Raw genomic sequence first — 22773 nt, 5'->3', positions numbered from 1 at the left:
ATTGGATATTGGCTGGGTTTGTGCTTATTGCTCGGAAATTCCACGACGTGGAGAATCACGTACCGTAAAGACGCGTGCTATACGGGATGAGACAATCCTATCTCTTTCGCTCATGTGTGGAGATAGTGAAAATATTAAGGAGCTTATCTCCAACAGAGTGAGCTGCTGCGGCAGAAACGAGATGTGAAAGCGGGGTTGAGAAGCCCTGTTTGCCTCTACTGATCTTATCATCATCTTCCCCTAGCCAGAGGTTCTAATCTACCTACCGCCACACAACTCATACAAAGCTCAAACTGAAATGCACCATTGCAGTCTGTGTGCATGTAGGTTTACTACAACATATAAAATTTAGGACACAAAAGCCCACGCTAAGCAAACATGTTCAATAGGGAAATAAGGCCATCTCTTTTGTAACATGCATGGTTTTAAAATAGTCTTGTGTCGTTCTCTAACTCATTCCTAATACTACCAAAACCAAAGCACTCACAGACAGTGGTAGCCTAGTGGGTAGAGCTTTGGGCTATCAATCGGAAGATTGTTGGTTTAAAGCCAAGGCTTTGCTATGCAGCCACTGTTGGGCTCTTGAGGAAGGCCCTTAACCCTGTCTGCTCCAGAAGCGCTGTACAATGGCTGACCCTGTGCTCTGACCTCAGATTCCAAACAAGCTGGGATATGCAGAAAAATAATTTTACTGTATAAAGGCCTTCTTCTTTTTCATGTATGAGCACTAGCTCCTTGTTGGAGTTCCTTCTCAGTTTACATTAATATAAAGTCACTTATGATAAGGTCAACCTCTCTAACCCCTGCTGGGAGAGCATCTTATCGTGACCAAGTTCATAAGCAGTGAGCAAGGTTGATATAAAAGTATAAAAGATGGTAATTCTCATTCAGCCGGTAAAGAAAAGCAACACTGACACAATAAAGCCGTTCAACTTCTGCAGTGAGCACCACTGTTATGAGCTATCATGAGTAACTACTATTACAGATAGAACAGTCCATTCCCAGATGGCACAACTGCACACAAAATAACACGACACAACCAATCATCTGCAACACATCTGGTTCATAAGCACTATGCAATATGAGAATTGTTCCTGAGTGCTGAATGAAAAACTGGTCCCAGAAGAAAATGAAGCAAAACATTTTTATTTAGGTGTGTGTCAGTTAGTATCATTGGTGCAGTCAGTTATAGTGAGTCCATGGCACACAGATTTTCGCCCTGCTTTTGCCTACTTTGGAAGGAAATAATATACCAGCAACACAGAGCAAGCAAAACTGAATAGTGACTAAGAAGCGCTAAGGGCCTTGCTCGGGGCAGAACAGTGGCAACTATCCATTGGTGGGGCTTGAACAAAAGACTTTATGATCACTAGTCCAGTACATTAACCACTAAGCTACTACTGCCCTGATTCACTTGAATACCATCATAAACGTCTCCACCTGATGTTCATTACTAGATGCCGTCTTCAAAGCTACACACTGGACATAAACAAAGTTGATGAACAAGATTGTTAGGTCTAATGGTGGATTGGCTGGGAGGGTGTGGGGTACCTACAGGTGCAGATCAGAAGACAACATTGTTCTATTATTGTACATGACATGATTTACAGCCTGATTTATCAAGTAAAGAGGTGCCAGGGATCCAACGTGATCAGTGTAGAGTCATTGAAAGCATTTAAGTACAGTTCACCACTCAGCAACCCAATATCTCTGCGTGCTAATTAGTCGTTTAGTTTAAGGTTTTCCGGCATGCATGAATTGATCTGCGACTACTCGTATTGTGCGCTACCCAAAGTCGCTGTAACAGGCTGCACACGTAACAAAAAATAAACATGCTACCTTAGTTCTAAGCACACTGAGTAGTAAATCAAGTGTCCACTCAGTATTAGAACCATTGAAGTAAGCAAAAAATGTCTAACTAAAAAATGCAGAAGTGCATTTATTTCCGTGTTAGGTGTTGTGATATCAGATCTCATGTAACACACGTTTATTGCTTCCAGGAATCTACAGTATAAGAAGAGTAATCAGCACTTTGGAACTGTATTCAAATCCTGTCTTTTATTTTCTCCTCTGGTCAAAGGAGACTTGGATATAGCTAAGTGAAACCTTCCAGCAAAAAATGAGTGATTGCTTCCTTTCGCTAAGTATTCCAGCTGACACAATCAATCACACAAGCACAAAGACGTCACCGTAAGGAAACCTCAACCATCTAAATTCATTCACGGCCAAGTTTCAAATCCATCCGCAACGCACAAAGTGTCTTGATTCATTTCTGTTTCCTCCTCTCTCAAATCATTTTAGCTTTCTCCTGCTTGTGTCATATCTGCACAGCACAGGAAGTTGTCCTAATGATTGCTCTAAATGAAATCACTCACTACAAGCTGCCACAGGTCAAAGGTTACCAGAGGACCAAAGCCTAGATTAAATTAGATGAGAAAGAGCACAGTGACTGCCTTCAGATTAGTGCTACCACTGTACTCAGCACTTCAGTAACGAGACAGTGCTGGCATGGTGTCTCAGTGATTCAGATATGATATTAAGACAGTTAGACGTCACATTTTAAGCCACTGGCAAAGCAGAAGAATACAGAAGAACAGTAGAAAGGTAATCTGCTGGAAGATGTGCCACCTTAGAGCCTGTTTAGTAAATAAAATAATATGCAGCATTTTCTTAATTTGATGGTAAGAACAAATCGACACTCAGAACTATTCATGAGTCTATGCTTAGTTAAGGCTTTCACCATTCATCCAATCATAGACACTCCATACAATCATCTATACATAAAGCAAGTCTTTAAGACAAGAGTATATTGTGTTATTGTCTTATTGTCTATATTGTATAAATGTTGAATAAGAACCTGGTACGCATCAGTGCAGCCATTTGTTAAAGGTTTAAATGGTACCAGGATCCAAGAGTTGTGGTCAGAAAGCGTGAGTGGAATACAGTTCACCACTTCACTGAAATCTGATTCACAAAACACAAAGCATCTTAAAGTAAGTGAATTTTTTCCTGCGTTTGGTTGAAAGCACACATTAGATGATCACTAAAAGCAACAAAAACCTTCAAATCTCAAGGGTACTGGTACAATCCCATTATCTCATGACACAAAAGCTGGACCTGCTGCTGTTTTTGCCCAGATCCTCAGCATTTGCCCCTCAGACCATGTGACCAGAAGCTCTCTAGACTTTTTCATTTCATTTGGGCTGTGTTCGGTCAAAAGGTCAAGTACCTGTAAAGCATATTAGCTTATCATTTGGCCTCTGTCCTCTTAAACGGATATTCATATATTTCCAAATATCACTTGCTTTTCTAAACGTTTAAAGATATATGGCATTTAAATAGGCAAATGATTTGGCAAAGAACAAATAATTTTTTTAGATTGCAGCTAATAAGTAAGACAGGAAATACGCCAGTTTGTTTCATGAGTTTATACAGCCCACAAAACAGCTAATAAAAGTCAGCTCGAAATTCTGGACTTATGCTTAATGTACACTGGGCGCTATTTCACAAGCAAAGCAACATGGACGGGATATGATGGAACGGATCCTGAGGGGAGAAGATATAGCCTGGCAAGTGGATAATAAGGCAGATAAATCAGCACATTCTACTTGTAAAATCAAACTTATTCTCAGTGCAGGGAAGATTACGAGCGTTATGAACACATCAGTCTCCCAAGCATAGCATTAAGCATGCCTGTAAAAAGCAAAATAAGGAACGAAAGCACTGTGCTACACAAAGCGTGTGCCCAGGGGTCTGTTGGAGTGCAGAGGTTGAGCTAAGGAGGGCAAATTTGCTATAGCAAAAGCAGAAGTGTATGTAAAACAAGAGTGTGTTTTAAGTCCAGTAGCAGTAAACACAGGTATCAAACATCAATGCAGTCCACACTAATGTACAGCTATTGCTGCATTAAACCCACCACAGGCATTTGCTACGGTCTCTTCATTAGCAAGACATTAATCTTAAAAAACATATAAATGTGAAAACCACAGAGCTGTCTCTATTGGAACAACAACCAAAGGGAGGAATGTGAGACCCGTGCCCTTCTCAATGTGCTACTGTTCAGCAGAAGTGCCAGGTTGCACCATATACAGCCCAATACAAGAAGTCTCATACATTCCTCAACTCAATACCATGATTCGCTCTATATATTTATACTCACGTATCCACCAACTCCATTCTCTACCATACTGTACAGATAATACAATAATACATTATTGTCTACACTCTCAGTTCCATTCTGTACCATACAGATCTCAGTGTCAGACCCTTCCACCCAATACACACTCCTCAGATGATCGATCAACAGAATTTAAGCATGTTTCGTAGGAACATTCATTTGGGCTTTTTTCTAACATCTGAAAAAGTTATGTAACCATGAGGATTTCAAAACATTGCATCATTTACCTGCAAACCATTTCTGAACGAAGCCAGACAAACTGGACCAATGACATCTCTGTATCTATACCAACCAGATGGTCACCAAATGATCAAGATAAATAGGTGTAAAATTCACCAGCACCAAAGTGCTTTCTGGTCAGTCTTTGCGATTTTTCTAAAGCGCTGGTATTACACAAACCTTTGTGCTTCTAAAATACAACAAAACATGACTGTTACCCTTCAAATCCATTTTAGTAAAACTGGCTATATATGTAGTTTGTAACTGTTTCAGTGGTAGTTTTTGTGCCTCATAACCACAGGGTTCTGGGATTTATACCAAGATTTGATTACTTCTGATTACTCCTACCTACCATAAACATGTCAGTAGGTGGACTGGAGACCCTTGATTGCCTTTTGTCATACTGCAGTGGTAACTCAGTGGTTAAGGTACAGGGTTAATAAACAGAAGGTACCTGGTTCAAGCCCCACCTTTGCCAGGTTGCCTCCTAAACCTTAACTGCTCTGTCACAGTAATAAGGCGTATTAGAATAATGGTGGCTGGTAAATGCAGAAAATGTTAATGTATTCCCACCTTGTACCCAGGTTAGGCTCTGGACCCACCACTGCCCTGATTAAAACACAATTTGTACAATGCTGCTTAACACTATTTACAAAATCAGTCTCTGTCTCTCCATGTGACTGACACCAAGAGTACAGGGACTGTCTTTCTGTCTCTACAATAGCTTTACACAGTGAGTATTAGACCTAAATGAGGGTTTCATTGTGTTCGACGGCGGACGCTTACAGCTCTTGCTGCTGCTTCAGCCTAAATCCAGCGTTCATTCACGTTCCAGCAACGATTGACAAACTCAGATCTGAGCTGATTTACCAGGGACACTCAGCACCACTGTATTTTCCACATTATAAATTGATCCAGAGGTTAAGATTTAACCCCTAAATTCTATGTTTGCAGCTACTGCTGTGTCTGCTGTATTGCTATAGACAGTTTAGCCTAAATGACCCTCATTCTGTCAAATCTGAGTGGTGGTTTTGCATTTATACATTTAACATTTTGGGGTTTTTGTATTTTTCTCTTTTTCCTTTATATAATGATGTCCAGTTTCCTGAGTGTCCTGTGTCTGGTGCTGCCACTGGGTCTCACAAAGAGTATCATTGAACTAGAGTAGAGTATCACATACTATCGACCATGGATTAACCAACCCTTGTGCAGGCTTTTTAACCAACCAGCACAGACCACAACTGCAGCAGCAATGAGAAACCCATACAGGAACTCAGATGTGGTTGGATGGCGCATTGGGCTGCTGTGCCACAGAACTTAGGTCAACATACTGTAGGTTAAAATGCAAAATTGTGTGCAAACTTTGTTACTTACTTGTCTTAATCATCCTTATAAACTAAATGTGCAGTTCCATGTGTAGAAAGCAGAGCTGCTTTAGTCATAATTGTATCATGCATAACATTTATTGCTACAATATGTGCAATCTAGGCCCATTTTCAATTTTTAACACTTTTTGTGTTAAAATCTACAAGCTGTCTGCAAATTTTCCGACTTTTTCTTTGTCAATCTTCTTTTACAAGTTTATAAATACACTACTGGAAATTGAAAGGCATAAGGTCATCAGCCAGTACATGTGTTTTATTATTGATGGCAAAAAGAAAGCAACAAAGAACAATCCAGAGTCCAGATTCATTGAACCTTCTACATGAATCAGCCATGTAATCAGTGCACTATAATTTAATGGAGGCTGTAAAATAGTCCCTACTGTGAATCAAAGCACGTTTCAGGCTTGTAAATCACAGCTCGGTGTCTGCTGGAAGCATACGTCCTCTCACCAATTGCTACAGGAGAGCAGCTTACAATCCTCTCCATGCTGGGAGGACACTGGCGTGGGCTGATCAGAGGTTCCAGTACTCGCTGGGCCATAACCACATAAAAAAAATCCAACCGTGTTTTATGAAATGAGCTCATAGAGTGAGTCAGACAGACTGTATATATAAAGTTAAGTTCCAACTGTTGCTCCTTTGTTCAGTCTGTTGGAACAATGCGGTGTGGCTGGCTGAAAGATGCTGCTGTGTGTGGGAGTGCTATTATATTTAATGATCACGTTACACATTAAAAAAAACTGCAGTTCAGTATGAATCTGGGTGGGAAATATTGCGTATGGAAACATCTGTATTGTTAAGCTGTATAAACTACAGAAGGCATAATAATTATAGCTTGATTCCATTATTTCATTTAGTTTTCATGTTTTACCACTGCTGTATCCTGGTCCGGGTCACAGTAGGACTGGTTTCCCCGGAATCACTGTATACAATGCGGTAACACACAGGACAGGATGTCAATTAGCTGTGGGGCTGCTTCCCCTCCCCAGACACAGCCAATCAGTTCTGTATGGAGACGCCCAACTGGCCAACAGCACCACGTGGGATTGGAACCCTGGCTCCCAGCATTAGTGGGCAAGCGTAATGTACCGCTGCCCTGTGCACCCTGATGCCAATATTAACAGTTAGCAGCACTACTACATGTCACCTCTACACAAAAATCAATGCACACACAAATAGAACAGTTGTTCCACTAAAAAATGGAAAACTGAAACTATTTCCTCTTCACATTCCTTCTCGAAGAATGCATAGCAGGATATTACATTCCAGATACAGAAGCAGTGTTTCTTCCTTCTTTGTGTTGACGAAGCCAAACTTCCTCCCAGCATCCGCTGTATTAGAAACACCAGCCCAAACATGCACTTTAGCACACAACCTTCCACCAATGTGCACATTTTACATTCCTTTCAAGCGCACTCTACTACTGCATATGTCATGTACATGCACAAAGTGACACAAAATTTATTAGCTAGCCTTTTAGGCAATTAAAGCCTTAAGTGTGTTTGCTCCAGTCCCAGGTTTTAAATCCCCACTAATACTATTAACCAGGACTTTGAGTTTATTAGGGATGTGGCGAGTGACAGCATTGTTTAACTCAATAGACCCAAACAGTCTGGTGTCAGAGAGAAACAAAAACAGTGAATCAAAGGTTCAGTTCTTTCCAAAACGAAATGCAAACAAATTTAAATAAATGTATTATTTAAAGTTAAGCATTAATATCAGCTGGCTATAGGCATGACAATATATGGGTAACAGTCCTATAGAAATGTGACCTGCTCTATTCATAGTAAGTATCAACTCTAGTAGTAGTGTTCCTTATTCTCGATGCCTGTGTTTGGTCTTTGTAAAGAGTTACTGACGACTACCACTTTGTAAAACAAACAAGTATAAATATCCTGTCCAACATCTGACACTGTATTTACTGCCCATTTGGCACTCCGCAGCCCATTAACCTTTACTTCAACCCTATAGGTATTCCAGTTTGATTCTCTAATGGACTAAAATATATTTGCTATAAATAATTAAACAATACTTAGCTTATCTAAAGTGAAGGTTCTCCACACTTGGCTTACTTGCCAGTACTTTTGTACTTTAGGCCCATTATTTTTATAGACTGATACACTTTTACAGACAGCAATACTGGATTTTGTGCCAATGACAAAAATAAAAGTGCTTCTTAGGCATTTGCTGAGTTCGATTTCTTTAAAGCAGATCTGTGTTGGGAAGCAATCCGTTTTTAGTACAACTTTTAAACTGCTTTCATGCAGAACACAAACACACACATATTCAAGTCTCTGACCTGTAATCCAGGTCTTATCGCACACTCTTGACACCGGTCACCCCATACTCTAACAAGGTTCGGACTACAGTCTGATTCTCTGGTGAACCATAACTTTTGCTGTAAATACCCTGTGGTCCTTAAATCAGACTGCAAATCTAACCGGTCGACCAATTTGTCACAACACTTGACTTAACCCTCCTGTTATGTTCGTTTCTCGTCAATTTGACCCGGGGAATGTTTAACTATCCAGAAGTGTCAGAAGCCAAAAAAATCCCAATAATCATTGTTTATATCTCATTATTAACCCCTTCTGCTTGGCTTTGGGACAGTGGTAGCCTAGTGGGTAGGGCTTTGGGCTATTAACCGGAATATTGGCGGTTCAAATCCAGGCTCTGCTATGCAGCCACTGTTGGGTCCTTGAGCAAGGCCCTTAACCCTGTCTGCTCCAGTGGCGCCGCTACGATGGCTGACCCTGCGCTCTGACCCCAGCTTCCAAACAAGCTGGGATATGCGAAGAAAGAATTTCATTGTACTGTACACTTGTACATGTATATATGACAAATAAAGTACATCTATCTATCTAATAAGTGAAATCAATAAAGTTTCATACCAAAAATAACTTTAACTATATCTTTTTATATTTTGAAACTTTAAGACCCGTAAACATAACAGGAGGGTTAATAAAAGAAGGAACAAAAGATCTGTAGGTCCTGGACCTTGATGGCTATGATGTGAGTAGCTCTAAGTGACTATTGTAGTAGTGGTATTGAGAAAACATGTTTTAAGCCACTGTTCTGTAAAATGCAAACACTGCCAACAGTCTGGACTACTTATACGAATCTTGTTAGTAGTTCATCATCTGACCACTGATGGTCACCACATACCTGTGACATCTGAGGCCTGAAGTTAATCTGTTTTAGGTCCACAGAGCCGGGTGACAGATTGTGCAGCATCTGGCACAAGAGCACGCCATCTCGGAGGGCCTGGGCCAAGTCGAAGACGACGGCTGCGGGCCAAACGACTCTGTGATTTGCCGGTAAGACCTTGCAGTCGATAAGCCATCGGGCACACTGCCTCCACTCCTCCATAGTAGCGCCGGGCAAGGGAAGAATCTTAAAAAGCTCAACCTGGCAGCCGGGCCGGGGGCCACTGCCCGAGACTAAAGGAGGACACTTATAGTATAAATGTCCTATATGCAGAATACAAGGCGAGATTCGGGAAGCGGAGAAGTCTACAGGACAGGGACCGGGAGTGAAATGTGTTCAGAAGCCTTCTTTCCAAAAGACAGGGTGAGAAGTCAAAGTAAATCCAGATCTAAATCTTGGTGAATCTTCGTCTTCTGATCATGTGTCATGATGCGTCCAGCTCGTCTTGGACATTCCAGATCGGTTCTGATGTCTAAGCTGATGTGACTTGGCCTGACCAAACCTTATCAGAGGTTTCATTGTAGTTTTCTCTTCTTCATCATAGTGTGGGTGCAAAACAAGCTCAGGTTCGAATCTGTCAGACTGATGTGAATGCTTCCTCAACACACAGTCCAGCAAACGCACCTCAAACAGTGTTAACTCATGCAAAACTGAGGACGGATCTGCTCCAGGGTGGACAGAAAACCAGAAACCGTAAGAAGGAACGGTTTTATCCAAGTGTGTCCAGGTTGTTCGATAAATGTCCGGCTTCGTGTCCTTAAAAAGACTTCTCTATTGGTCAGAAACGATACGAGTTCACAATAATAATGTAGTAAACAAAGCACACTGTGCAGCTTGGTTAAACTTGACCGTTATGACCGTTATGACCGTTATTTCCACTCGTGTTTGAATCTCCTCAGCTTCACGCTAACGTCAAAAGCTCCGTCAACGGGAACGAAAACTCGAAACTCGAAAGTGTTTGCCGTGCTCTTTCAAAAACCCCAAAAGAAATGTTCTCCGAGTTGTTCAATCCTCGTAACGCGTTGTCCTCTGTATGTATATTTTATCCGTGTGTTTCCGTGGACGTTTATCTCCTCTCCGCTCGCTTTTCAGTCGTTTTGATTTCCAGCCTCGCGCTCCGAGCCGCGCGCGCGCCCGCTCACCAAACCTACAGAGAGAGAGAGAGAGAGAAAAGCCCCCGGCACGTGCACGCGCAGGGGGAAATGCATGGAAGGAGGGAAGGAAGGGTGCGCGTTCACGCGCGTGTGTGTGTGTGTGTGTGTGTGTGTGAGTTTGTGAGTTTATTAGGATTTTAACGTCATGTTTTACACTTTGGTCACATTCATGACAGAAACGGCAGGTCCTCATTACACAAAAATCATCAGGTCACAACTTTAATATCAAACACAGTCATGGACAATTTTGTATCTCCAATTCACCTCACTTGCACGTCTTTGGACTGTGGGAGGAAACCGGAGCTCCAGGAGGAAACCCATACAGACACAGGGAGAACATGCAAACTCCACACAGAAAGCACCTTGTGATCGAACCCAGGACCTTCTTGCTGTGAGGCGACAGTGCCACCCACTTAGCCACCGTGCTGACCCGAGAGAGGATTGAGAAAGATTTATTTATGATTTATTATGATTTTAACGTCATGCTTTACACACTTTGGTTACATTCCTGACAGAAACGGGGGTTACTCATTACACAAGGTTCATCCGTTTACAAGTTTAATATCAAGCACAGTGATTCTCCAATTCACCTCACTTGCAGGTCTTTGGACTGTGGGAGGAAACCGGAGCACCCGGAGTAAACCCACACAGACACTGGGAGAACATGCAAACTCAACACAGAAAGGACCCGGACCACTTCACCTAGGGATCGAACCCAGGACCTTCTTGCTGTGAGGCGACAGTGCTACCCACTGAGCCACCGTGCCACCCGAAAGAGGCCAGAGAAAGAAGGTTCGAGCCTGTTTACCTTTGGCTCCGAAGAATTTAGTGCATTTAATGTCAATATTGCATTTTTTAAAATATGAACACACTTTCAAGAGAGAGAACAAGCGAGAGAGATCATAATGCCCCCTGTTGGGGCAAAACACCAACAAGCTCACAATGCTGTTATAGCTACTAGTTTTGTCATTTTTTTGTAGTTTGGAAGTTTAATTGAAACACTTTTAGTGATCGTTACAACATGGCTGTGCCACGTTATATGGTAATCATCTCTAAAACTGTTAAAAACATTCTAGTTGTGGCGCTCAGGTGGCGCAGCAGAGGGGGCGTGTGTCTCGCTCTCCTCAATCAGGGTGGGGATCGGCATCAGTAGAGAGGAAGCATAATGCAATTGGATAATTGGAGAAAAAGGGAAAAAAATGCATAAACAAAAAATATATATATAAAACAGTGAACAGACTTAATGGTACATAAACTTAATGGTACATGAACTATTATTTAAAATGAAAAGATGGGACTTCAGCTCTATATTAACGTTATTAATATAACTTTAATTATTAAAGTTAATAACTTCACCAGTGTTGGAGGTGGATGACTTTTGCCTACTTAGATCAATGATTAACGGAAAAAGTTCCAGCGGTCAGGAAATGAGACACAGACTGACACTTGGCAGAACAAGAATGAAAGACTTGGAAAAGATCTGCAACAATTTGTCTCTTTAAACTAAGATCAGAACCGTTCAGACTGTGGTCATCTTTTCTTCTTGTTTATAGAAAGTTGATGCCAGTGATCTTGGGTGCTGGTGAAGACTTTTAAGAGTGCCTTGGATGGCAAAGAATACCAAACAAATAGCTCATTGACCAAATTAAACCCTAACTCTCACTAGGTAACCAAACTGAAGCTCTGTTATTTCGAGAGCTTTATGATGTTGCATATACAAAATGTCATACAGTGAAAATCAGCAAAATTGGGGGCAAACATTCGGGCCCCAAGCTATAAAATTTTCCCTGATTATGTGGTCAGCGTTACCAGTTTCTCAATCCGATTGTAGCCCATGGAAGTAATAACATAACGGACCTGATTCACCACCAGAAAATTTCTCCTTTCCTTAGAAAATTGTTCACAACTGAACACGTTCTCTTAAAACCGAATGCTAACCAAGTGATACTTTAAATACAAACCTGAACTCAGCGGTACAGCAGAAAGGGCTCAATCAGTCGACCTCTGGCAATAAGATTTACATACAGAAGTCGTGTTCAATCAGATCAGACGATTGCTACGTGCTGTGTGTGACCGCTTTGCTCAGATAATAATCCAGTTTATTCTGAATGAGCAATGGCTTTCTGCCTCCAACATGATGAGCTGTCACAGCAGCCAGGCCACTGATCCATCACGGCCAGCTGTGCACCTGTGGTCGGAAACTTTCCTATGTACACTACTGCAAAGAAAAAGGAAGGTCACGTGTCCTATAGTAAGGGTAACTGTGTACACCAAAGAGAAAAGCTTTATTGTATGTCTTCAATGAAGGACACAGGCATTTTATAAAATACTGTATATATCCTTCTACATTGTACGTGGGAGAAAACCAGACTAACTTGAGGAAAACCTGGACTGCAATAACAAATAAATCTAACTTACATTGTTATGGCATTTTGACACGTTAATAAATACGTATTTTGAGTTGTGAGGGAAAATGTACAACCTCAAGCAGGAATCTGCTGTTACTTAAGCAGAGTTGGTACTAGTGCAACATGCATCTGGTCACTGTCTGTGAGGAGTTTGGCATGTTCTTTCCACGTGCATGTGCATGTGAGTTTCCATCAGGCATTTTAAATTTCTCCCACCTCTTACAAACATGCAGAAGGTGGACTGGCTGCACTAAATGACCCTCAGTGGTTAGTGAGCAGGTGAAGGTGTGTGCCCTGACCAGGTGCATTATTGCCCTGTATTAGTGTTTTAGGTAACACTGGTCTCACAGCAACCCTGACCAGGATAAATAGGTTATTGAAAATGAATAAATAAATAGAAGGCAAATCATTAATTAGTAAACTGCATGAATGTACAATTTTAACGATTGTTGAGGCGAGGTGCTTTAGTGACAAACATTAGTGCATCATCCCCATCTAGTGGTCGCAAACGAGGAGAGAACGTGTGTTGGGATGTGGGTGGATGACATCGTAGGTCTGTCACAGACTGTAAAACTGAAAAAAGTGCTTTAGATACGATAAAAACCACAACAGCATACTCTTCTGCAACCACGATGTTTAAGAATGCTAGACATGTTTTAGCGAGGGAGTCTGTCATGTTTTTGTTTGAGTAGGTGGTGGATTTAGCAGTTTCTTGTCCAACTTGACTAACTGAAATTATTTTCCAAAATAAGCTGTTTTAGTCGTGTTCAACTCAATATTTCTGTTTCATCACGTTCTCCAGCATTAGTTATTGACATCTGCACCCTAAACAGAACCTAAAATACCACCCTTGGTAAAACAGTACATCAGTCATTCATTGTTCCTTGTTTTTTTGATCCAACACACTCAAGGTGGCACAGCTAGTAAAGTGTGTGCCATGAAACATCACAAAACTAAAAACCTGGGTTTGATCCTCACCTCATGGAGTTTTAATCTTCTCCCAGTGTTTACACTGGTTTCCTTCAGGTACTCCAGTTCCTCCCAACCTCTTAAAACATCCTCACAAGGCTGGATATACAGATTCCTGTATATATTGAACAAATGGTGCTAGCTTTTATGTAAGCTAATGTGTATATTTTTGTAATTAATGTGTATCGCAACTGTGAGGGACTGAGCACCGAAGCATTTCACTCACCTTTCACACCTGTGTTAATGTCACGTGACAATAAAGTGATTTGATTTGGATGGCTCCACTAAACTGTCCAACCCGATATGAGTGAGTAAACTGTGATGGATGACCGACTACATATTCAGTAAAAATAGGTGCAGGAGAAAAATAATGAGAGCCACAGTGCATGTTTATTTTGGTCATTTATTTTATGAAAAACAAACGTAACCGTTAAACTGGAGATCCCAGGTATGCAAATACAACAAACTTTAGATTGTGTCCCCAGTCTAAAGCCAGACGTCCAACCTGCAGGTTCAGTAAACAAGCCCGTGTCTACTGACTCCAAATGCTCAATGTTCAAACACACTGCTGATCCAGTAACCGGCCTTTACAGCGAGAACTATAAACGACTAAAAAAATGAGTAAGAAACGTACAAAAACTGGCATGCATGACAAAGATAAAAGCAAACATTTGTTTTTAAAATATAAAAAGCACTTATATTTTTGAACCTGGGCTTAAAATAAACTGAAGGTTTTTTAGATTATACATCTGCTATATATTTATATTTATTGTTTCAGTCTTAAAGTCTAAATGTTATTCCTCTATTAAACTGGATATGCACTGATCTCAATGGTTGTGAATATCAACGTTGTGGAAAAGGTAAAGAGAACTTTCATTAAAAGCGTATAGACACACACACACACACACACACACACACACACACACACACACACACACACAGCACATCAAAATAATTACTCAGCTGACTCCAGCCATTAGTGTTTTAATTAGTAAAATTAATTTCCCTCAGGACTGGAGTTTCTCCGTAAACTTATGCACTCCTTTTCTCTTCACACTGATTTCAATTAAATGCACAAATAATCAAATAAACTCTGTTAAAGAGCTGCAGTGGAAAAAGTGGAGTTGTCGGGGCAATAAACACTCATTTATTCATAGAAAACAGGACGTGCTGAAAAACCGGCTTTACTTACATTCACATATCAGCGCTGCATGAACACGACCGGAGGAAGACTCTGTGATTTCTTAACAATCAACCAAAACTACACTGGAAACATCTGAAAGTGACGATATATTTTTCTTAAAAAAGTAATAATCTGTTACAGAAATAGAGCATTTAAAGAGGACGGAAGATGGATTTTCTGCTGTCGTTTCCATGGACGTGTGACTGAAAAAGCCTCTGAAGAACATGATGCCAGAGTGAGTCGAGATATTTTCAGTTGGATACAATCAGTTCAGAACATGATAGAACAATGAGGAAGACACCTTAAGCATTTCATTAATATTTCTCACGTACTCAAAATCACTCCCACAAAATACAACACTCCAGAAATGTTCATCGTTCTAAATCGAAGCTGTAATGAGCATGCAAGCTACAGGAGCCAGATGACTGATTTTTATGAAAAATCTACTACACCTTGTGGCAAGAGTGAACAATTAAAAAAAAATCTGTTGATGGCATGTATACTTCTGTAAAAAAAACATAATAAGCAAAAAAATAAATACAACACAGCCTGCCGTGAAAGAGCGGAAAAGATGAATGTTAATCAACAAGGTGGAAGATGTGAGAATTCCATGAGCTCCTGGTACGATCAGTTGTTGCACAGAAATATCACTTAGGTTTGGAATCTTTAACCCTTCCTTGTCATGTTGCTGCAGCTTGGATGATCTGATCCTTCCCACCACTGGACACTGTAAATTGAGCTTGATTTAATTTTGTCCTTTTTCCATAATTGTATGTCTTTGAAACAACAAAAAAACTAAACAAAAAAAAGTTCTGACGTGTTCGTTTTCTCCCCACTCGCTTATAAAAAGTCTTAGAGAATCACAACCGCGTACAACATTTAAAAAAAAAATTAAAAAGTTGAAATAATGACGATCATTCGGAGTCACTGCTGTCTGAGGTGGAACCGCTAGAGCTGCTGCTGCCCGAATCTGAAGAGCTGCTGCTGCCGCTGAGCCGTGATGGACCTGAACCGGGACCCGCGCCGCCTTTCTCTGGAGGAACGAGAGACATAGATTCAGAACAGCAGAGGCAAAAACACAAAGCAAGAAGAAAGGAGAAAGTTAAGCCAAGGAGGCTTTATAACGGCTTTAAAAACACCGGTTTCTGATCGGCTCACAGTAAGTAAGAACAAAGACCAAAAACTGCACATCACTGTACACCCCCACTCCCAAACTAACACACACTTAATATTTTCTCAAAATTTTCTATTTATTTATGCATTTTATCCCTTGTTCTCTCAATTTAGCGCAGTAAATTAGTGTTCCACTGCTGGGGATCAGGATTGCGTACATAAAAGGAATTTTTTCACTTGCTTCATGCCCCCTCTAACGTGTGCATTGTCCCTCGACCCCTTTTTTTGCCTGTGCTTTGGTGGATTCGCACATAAGGCTCCTCTACATCTGTACAGGAGCCTCAAGCTGCTAACCAGGGTCCTTGCACCGTGTTTTAAGACCCCACCCACTTTATTAGTCTGGAATTTTCCCACCCAGCAGACCAATTTTATCAGCTGCAGGCACTGGGGGCGCCCAGCCGACCGGTAGCAGAGCTGAGATTCGAAGCAGGATGTAATATCAAACCGAGGTTTGTTTGTTTATTTGTATTTTAACGCCATGTTTAACACATGTGTGTCATTTAATGGCATCAAGAGGTATTATGTATCTGTCTTTATATTTTGGTCCATTTTATATGATCATGTTTATTATTGAACCAGGGTAAATTCCCGCTGAGCCACCTGGGTGCAGAAACGAGCAGTGTGAATTTCATTACGGAGCAGGTTAGAGACTCAGAGCTGCACTCACGTGTGGGTTTCCTCTGTTTCTTCTGCAGACAGGACTTGACGTATCGCTCGAGTTCCCGAAGCGTAGACGGCTTGAGAGTTTCGAAGTCGATCTCGATCTCGTCCGGGTTGGAGTCTCGCAGCGAGGGCTCTCGCGACTGGATGATGTGCACCACTCGGCCCAGCTTCTCTCCGGGTAGCCTGTTGATGTCCAGACTCAGCTGCCGCTTCTCGTCGTACGTCATGGGTAGAGCGGATTCCTCGTCGCCCGACTCGTTGACCGGCCCTCCCTTGGCTCCCTTCTTAGGCTGCCTGTTTGAAGTAAGCACCAGGAATTAGCACAACACAGCACACGGTCAATGCAAGAAATGACCAGCATACGCTTTAAATATTTAAAAGAGACAACAGAAGACTCCGAGGACCTGTTGGCAGGGACGGTGCTGTTAGCTTTCCTGGATGGAGCTTTCTTCTGCAGGGTCGGTTTCGCAGGCTGGGTCGCCTTAGATTTCTTGTCGTCCTCAGGCTTGGCTTTGTTAAGCTTATTGTCCTTCTTCTTCTTGTCTTTGTCTTTCTTTTCTTTCTTCTTTTTCGGTTTGCTGACAGGAGCCTGCGAGAGAGCAGCTAGCTGCTCGTGGACGGCTTTGAGCTGTGAATTGAGAAAGACGAGTGGGGATCAGCAGACTGTTCTAACGTAACAGCAGATATTTAACTGAGCATACATGGATTACAAAGTAAATGTTACGAAACGGTAATAAATGTGTAATTATATTATAACCTGTCACGAACAAGAAGCATCGTTATTAAAACTATACTGCTAACATATCATCACAGCTGGAAAATTTGATTTGACTAGTAGCTATTTAAGAAACAATGATTAGGGACTCAAATTGGACTAATAGCACCACCATCACCTACACCAAAATTAGGGATGATGTACTAAAAGCAGCCCAATCAAAGGAAAAATGCACTTTAACAATTCCAGAAACTATTTGCAAGGCAGAACCACACCCTGCATAGGACGCCACACAATTACTCATCTACTCAAACTCTTATTAGCACCAAGAGGGCTAAAGGCGTTAGAGTAAAGGTGGGCACATGCACTATATGGCCAAAAGTATTTGGACATCTGACCATGAGGTTGTATTAAAATAGAGTGACCTTTGTGTGATCTTTTCGGTTAGAACAGCCACCACTCTCACAAATCTTCAAAGAATGCCTGTGGGAATTTGTGCCCAGAGTTGAAAGGGCATTTGTATGGCTGGGCACTGATGTTGCCCACAGAGCTGTTCAGTGAGGCTGGGGTCAGGGCTCTGGAATCAAGCTTTTTTATGTCTTTATAGACCTTGAGCTTTGTACACAGGGGCCCAGTGTGCAAAGCAGGAACAGGAGAGGGTCTTCCCTAAACTGTTGCTGCAAAGTTGGAAGCATATGATTTCCTTTATATAGATGACTTTTACATTTGCGGCATTTAGCAAACACATTTTATCCAAAGCGACTCACAATTATGACTGAACACAATTCTGAGCAATCGAGGGTTAAGGGCCTTGCTCAGGGGCCCAACAGTGGCAACCTGGTGGCGGTGGGGCTTGAACCGGCAACCTTCTGATTACTAGTCCAGTACCTTAACCACTGAGCTATCACTGCCCTATGACTTAACACACAAACTCAAAAATTAAAGGGATGTCCCAATACTTTTGTCCATATAGTGTGTTTATTTTGTTTAGTGGGTCTTGTGTGAAAGCATGCAAAGGAATCATATAGAAAAGAGACCTAAAGCCTGACTGCACCTAAACATTGAGATGTTGGGACCTTGTAGTGAAACCCACCTGTTCAGCACCCACCTGTTCCTGCAGCTCGGCGAGGCGCGTGGCTCTTTCCTCCTCCAAGTCGGAGCTGTCCGAACTGGAGGAGTCGCCGCTGCTCTCACTGCTCGCCGTGCTCTTGCTGACCACACCCGCTCCGGCCGCGGCACCCGGTGCGTTCAGTTCCGCCAGCTCGTCTGGCATGTTAGCGAAGCGCATCTCGAACACGTCCTGTACGTGGACAGAGGTCACGGTCAGCCGACTTGTCTTTACTTCATAAAAGTGGATTAAATGTTTCAAACTCACTTGTAGTTTTCGGGCCATGGCTACGACCTCATGATCAGGTGGGTTGTACTTGTAACAGTTTGAGAACATTAATCGCACGTCTGAAGCGAAGCTCTGCGCGTCCGGGTACTCCCGATTGTCCATCTTTTTCTGTAACACACGTTTTAACATCAACATGCCATCATGAATGACGGGTTCGTCAGAAGATTAAACTGACATGATTTTTATTTTCCTTCGCTTGTTGCAACGTTACATCTAAAATCTGTTACGTAACCATAGGACTCAAACAGCATCTGGTTATTTAGTCATGATGCAGCAAAAAAAATTCTATCATGTCTCTCCACTGATGCATTTTCTTGCTCCAATATATGCGCAGTCCACCAATCCCTTCTTATTCACCCATTCTTTGGAGGATTCGCACTGTAGTTCAGCTTCGCGAGAGCCACACCCAATCTCTAAGCTCCTCCACTTTCAGTACAGGCGCCCCAGGCAACCAAGGTACTCATACAGTGGTGATAACCCCGCCCGTTAGTCTGGTCTTTCCCACCCAGCAGACTTAAAGCCAATTTTGTCTGCTGCAGGCATTTGCGCAAATGTGCCTGCTGGGTAGCAGAGCCAAGATTTGACCCAAGGAGCTCAGAATCTTGGTCCTGGTGTGCTAGCAAATTATTCCGCTGCGCCACCTGGGGCCTTGTAATACACATTTTCATTACACATCTCAGATTTTTAAACAACTATAGTTTACATACAGTTTGTACATGCTGTATATATCTAGAGCTCCATTACAGAAATGAAGAGGTAGAAGTTAACGCACTTTAACTGTACTTAAGTCCATAGGGTGTTTGATGATGTCATGGTAGTCGTGCAGTTCGAGTGCTTCGGCGTCGACCGGTTTGTAGAAAGGCCAGGCGTACGCCGTGTGCTTCTTTGACAGCAATTCTTTCAGGATGGTGTCACAATGCTTGAGGTGCTCCGTCAGCCGGCTTCGTTTGCCTCCAACCTGACCCGCTTCTCCATCATCCATGACCTTCTTGGGAGGTTTGATGGCCCGGCCGGTGCTCTCCCGCCGCAATGCCACCTTGGCCTGCTTGGCGTCGGAGAGCGGGGTTGGCGATTCGCTCCTGCTGGCCGTGATGGCTGAGGTAGTGGGGGTTGTGGTGTCTGCTTTCCTTTTCACCCCTTTCTTCTGGGAACACAGCGAGCACACAAGAGCAAGAACACACAGGGGTGAGGTACTGCCAAAACGCAGGGAAGGACACTAGGATTAATTTTTGCTTCCGACACTTACTTTAACAATGGGTTGCGAGGGAGGCATGCCAGGCACTAGAGGAGCGGAGGCGGGGTTTTGTACAGAGGGCGTGCTGGGGGTGACTGCAGGCACTGTGGGAGAGGAGATGACTGGCGTTTGAGAGCTTGGTGAGGTAGCACCAGGGAACACGGTGGGTGGAGAGTCAGTCACGGGTCCCTCTTCCTGAACTATAACAAAAACAATATTTTAACTCCGTTAATACAGCACAGCACTTTCTTGACAGGGTGTGAGAGATAATAACCATGTGTATTGTTAAGATTATCTTATTTTGGCATTTAAATACTTAAAAAGTGTGAGAGTCACCTGACACTGGCTACAATACATCGGTCAATAAGACCAAAATTACTCTTTTTCATTCTAAAATCTTTCCTTTTTCACCATTTCAGCATAGCCAATAGTTTTTTTTATTTTATTTTAATTTAGTGTTGACACAAACACTTTGATCATTACTAGTATTTAGTATTCACATAAACAGGCATGAACATGTACTTTAGAATAACTTCAGCTTATCCACAGTCTATAGTTTTATTTCTTGGCAGAACCATTTATTTAAAGCACTCAACAATTAAGTTTTACCTGGTCCTGTTTTGCGACCTTTGGCCTTAGGGGCAGGCGGGAGCAATTCTACTTCCTCCTGAGGCATCAGGGCCACCTTCTGCAGAAAGATCTTCTCCAATGCTTGAGCCATTAAAACAATGTCATCAGTGGGCTGGTTGATCAGAAAAACAAAAGGAATGCATGAAACAGCTTCCACACATCTGGAGCATCTTGATAAGTTATAAACACGAGGTTAGTTACCAGGTTAAACGCACCTTGTTGTAGATGTAACAGTTGGTAAACATGGTATTAAAGTCTTGCATACATTCACTGGCACTCCAGTAGTATGCATTCTCTAGCCTTTTCTTGATGGTGCCCATGTCCATTGGATTCTTTATTATCTTGTGATAATCCTAACAGAAAAAAACAGAAAAAAAGACTATCAAACTAAAAGTCTGATTTCATTATAATTGCATGTTTAAAAAAAAATCGATATATGTTTTTAATTTATCAGCTGAACCAGTCAAAATGTATAAATATAAATGTATCTAAACTGATCGTCTCTGGGTCTAACACTAAAATGTTTAACTCACAGGCAGTCCCAGTTTGATGGCATCAACAGGGGTGTAAAAGGGCCAAGCGAACTGATGCTTCCACAGGGTCTTAACAACCACATTTTGCATGTACTGCAGCTGATTCGTCTTGCGGCCTGGTTTGGTCGGGTTCGTCACCTCAGGAGGGGGTGGGTTGACGGCCTGGGGGGGTTCTGGTGTCGGTACAGTGACAGCAGACATTTCGTTTAAGAGCTTCAACTGAGCTGAAGTGCCTTGTCCGCTCTGTACGAGGCTGACGTTAACGTGTGATCTTCAACTGATGCGCTTTCAGGTTTTTCCTCTCGCTTTTCCTCAGCCAAGTGAGACTACATCCCATTGCAGGACCTGCATTTGTGAAGTCTGTAAAGACAAACAACATAAGTAAACATTCTACACCCACGCTGCTTAGGTCAGACCACAGTCCTTAACATACCCAACAAACTAACGTGATTAACTGCCTTTTTGGACTAAAATGCAGATGTTAATGGATGGGACTGAAGTGCAGATGTTCTTGGATCAACCATCCAAACTGAGATACGTCTTCATCATTTTATTTATAATATCACAAGATTTAATGCTCCAGTGGTTTAAATTAAATGTCCAGATTGCCTTTCCTAAGTGTTTTAGAAGGACTGCAGGCACACTGCGACCCTGTTCAGGGTACACCATTTACCTTAGACGAATATGTGAATAATATGAAATATATTACGCTATGTATTATTGAAATGAACGTATCCATGACTATATATTTAATTAAAGCGCCAATTTTGGTCAGGAAAGAAATCGTAGAAACAAATCACAGCACAGATACAAAGCTGTGCTGGTAGTTTTGCGATGGAGGGAAACGTTAGCTCGTTAGCTTAGCCTGCTATAGGCAGGTAGCATTAGCAATAGCTAAAAGCAGCAACACTAAATTATAGACATTACATTCTAATTCATGACTGATAGTGTAAAATATATATAATATAAAATATATATAATTTCTTGCATTGTATTTTAAAGGTATATAATTGATTATTTTCATGAAAACACATCTCGCATTAGCATTAGCTAGTTAGCGACCGCTTAGCAAAGCTAAACCAAAACATGGCGGGCACTTCTATTAGACCTACTGATGTTAGCCGTGCGGCTAACAAATGTAGCGAATTACATGCATAAATAACAACGTGAATGCAATTAAACAGTCCCAAATAACAACATAAATATCTAAATAAATATACCGAAGCATAAATGTATTATTGTTTATATTAATAATTATTAATTAACTTGGAGTGCTCATGTATCCATACTGTGCTCTATACAAAACAATGCTAATCACTGTAGCCGCTAATGTGTGTGACTGGGTATAAAACATCACCTAAAAGCAATAAACACTTATGCATAGTTAAACACGTGTTTAATGTCAAATATCGCACAAACAGAGAGAATAAAACGATATTACTTCGGTTCGGCAGGTTCCTGTAGTGTTAAAGCTTGTAAGTGATGCCGAGTCGCCTATCCAGCCAACAAACTGAGGTACAAGGTGTGCTTTGCGCATGCGCGTTGACGCGTTTTTCCTACCCATATTCCGACAATACCCGCCTCCTTCATAATGATTGGGTATCAGGTTACGATCAAACCGCTGTTCACGAATCAAACAGAGCAGAAATAAATTACTGACCAATCCTGACAGAGCATGTGGGATTTAATCGAAAACAGGTGGGAAACGAAACGTTATTGAAAAGCGC

At 41.8% G+C, this 22773-nt stretch overlaps 2 protein-coding genes across 5 annotated transcripts in view; both read right to left on the bottom strand.

Annotated features, from left to right (window-relative positions):
- Positions 1-10121, bottom strand: part of vav2 (vav 2 guanine nucleotide exchange factor) — a 166490-nt gene extending 156369 nt beyond the window's left edge. For all 4 annotated transcript variants that reach the window (XM_063011111.1, XM_063011113.1, XM_063011112.1 and 1 more), the window contains exon 1: positions 8947-10121. In XM_063011111.1, the coding sequence (XP_062867181.1) occupies positions 8947-9150 (204 nt within the window). In that variant the 5' untranslated portion in view covers positions 9151-10121. The remainder of the gene's footprint in view (positions 1-8946) is intronic.
- Positions 10122-13904: 3783 nt separating this feature from the next.
- On the bottom strand, positions 13905-22603 carry brd3a (bromodomain containing 3a). The gene is made up of 11 exons (XM_063012085.1): positions 22488-22603; positions 21047-21406; positions 20729-20866; positions 20493-20625; positions 19896-20083; positions 19422-19793; positions 18629-18757; positions 18347-18553; positions 16943-17172; positions 16543-16832; positions 13905-15735 (listed from the first exon to the last, which is right to left on the bottom strand). The coding sequence occupies exons 2-11, from the start codon at positions 21245-21247 to the stop codon at positions 15617-15619; spliced, it is 2007 nt and encodes a 668-aa protein (XP_062868155.1). The 5' UTR covers positions 21248-21406; positions 22488-22603; the 3' UTR covers positions 13905-15616.
- Positions 22604-22773: the final 170 nt, after the last annotated feature.

Source organism: Trichomycterus rosablanca, chromosome 16, assembly GCF_030014385.1.
Source record: "Trichomycterus rosablanca isolate fTriRos1 chromosome 16, fTriRos1.hap1, whole genome shotgun sequence".
In the NCBI taxonomy this organism is placed as follows: Eukaryota; Metazoa; Chordata; class Actinopteri; order Siluriformes; family Trichomycteridae; genus Trichomycterus; species Trichomycterus rosablanca.
The sequence above is the reverse complement of the archived record's forward strand: the minus strand, read 5'-3'. Positions and strand labels throughout refer to the sequence as shown.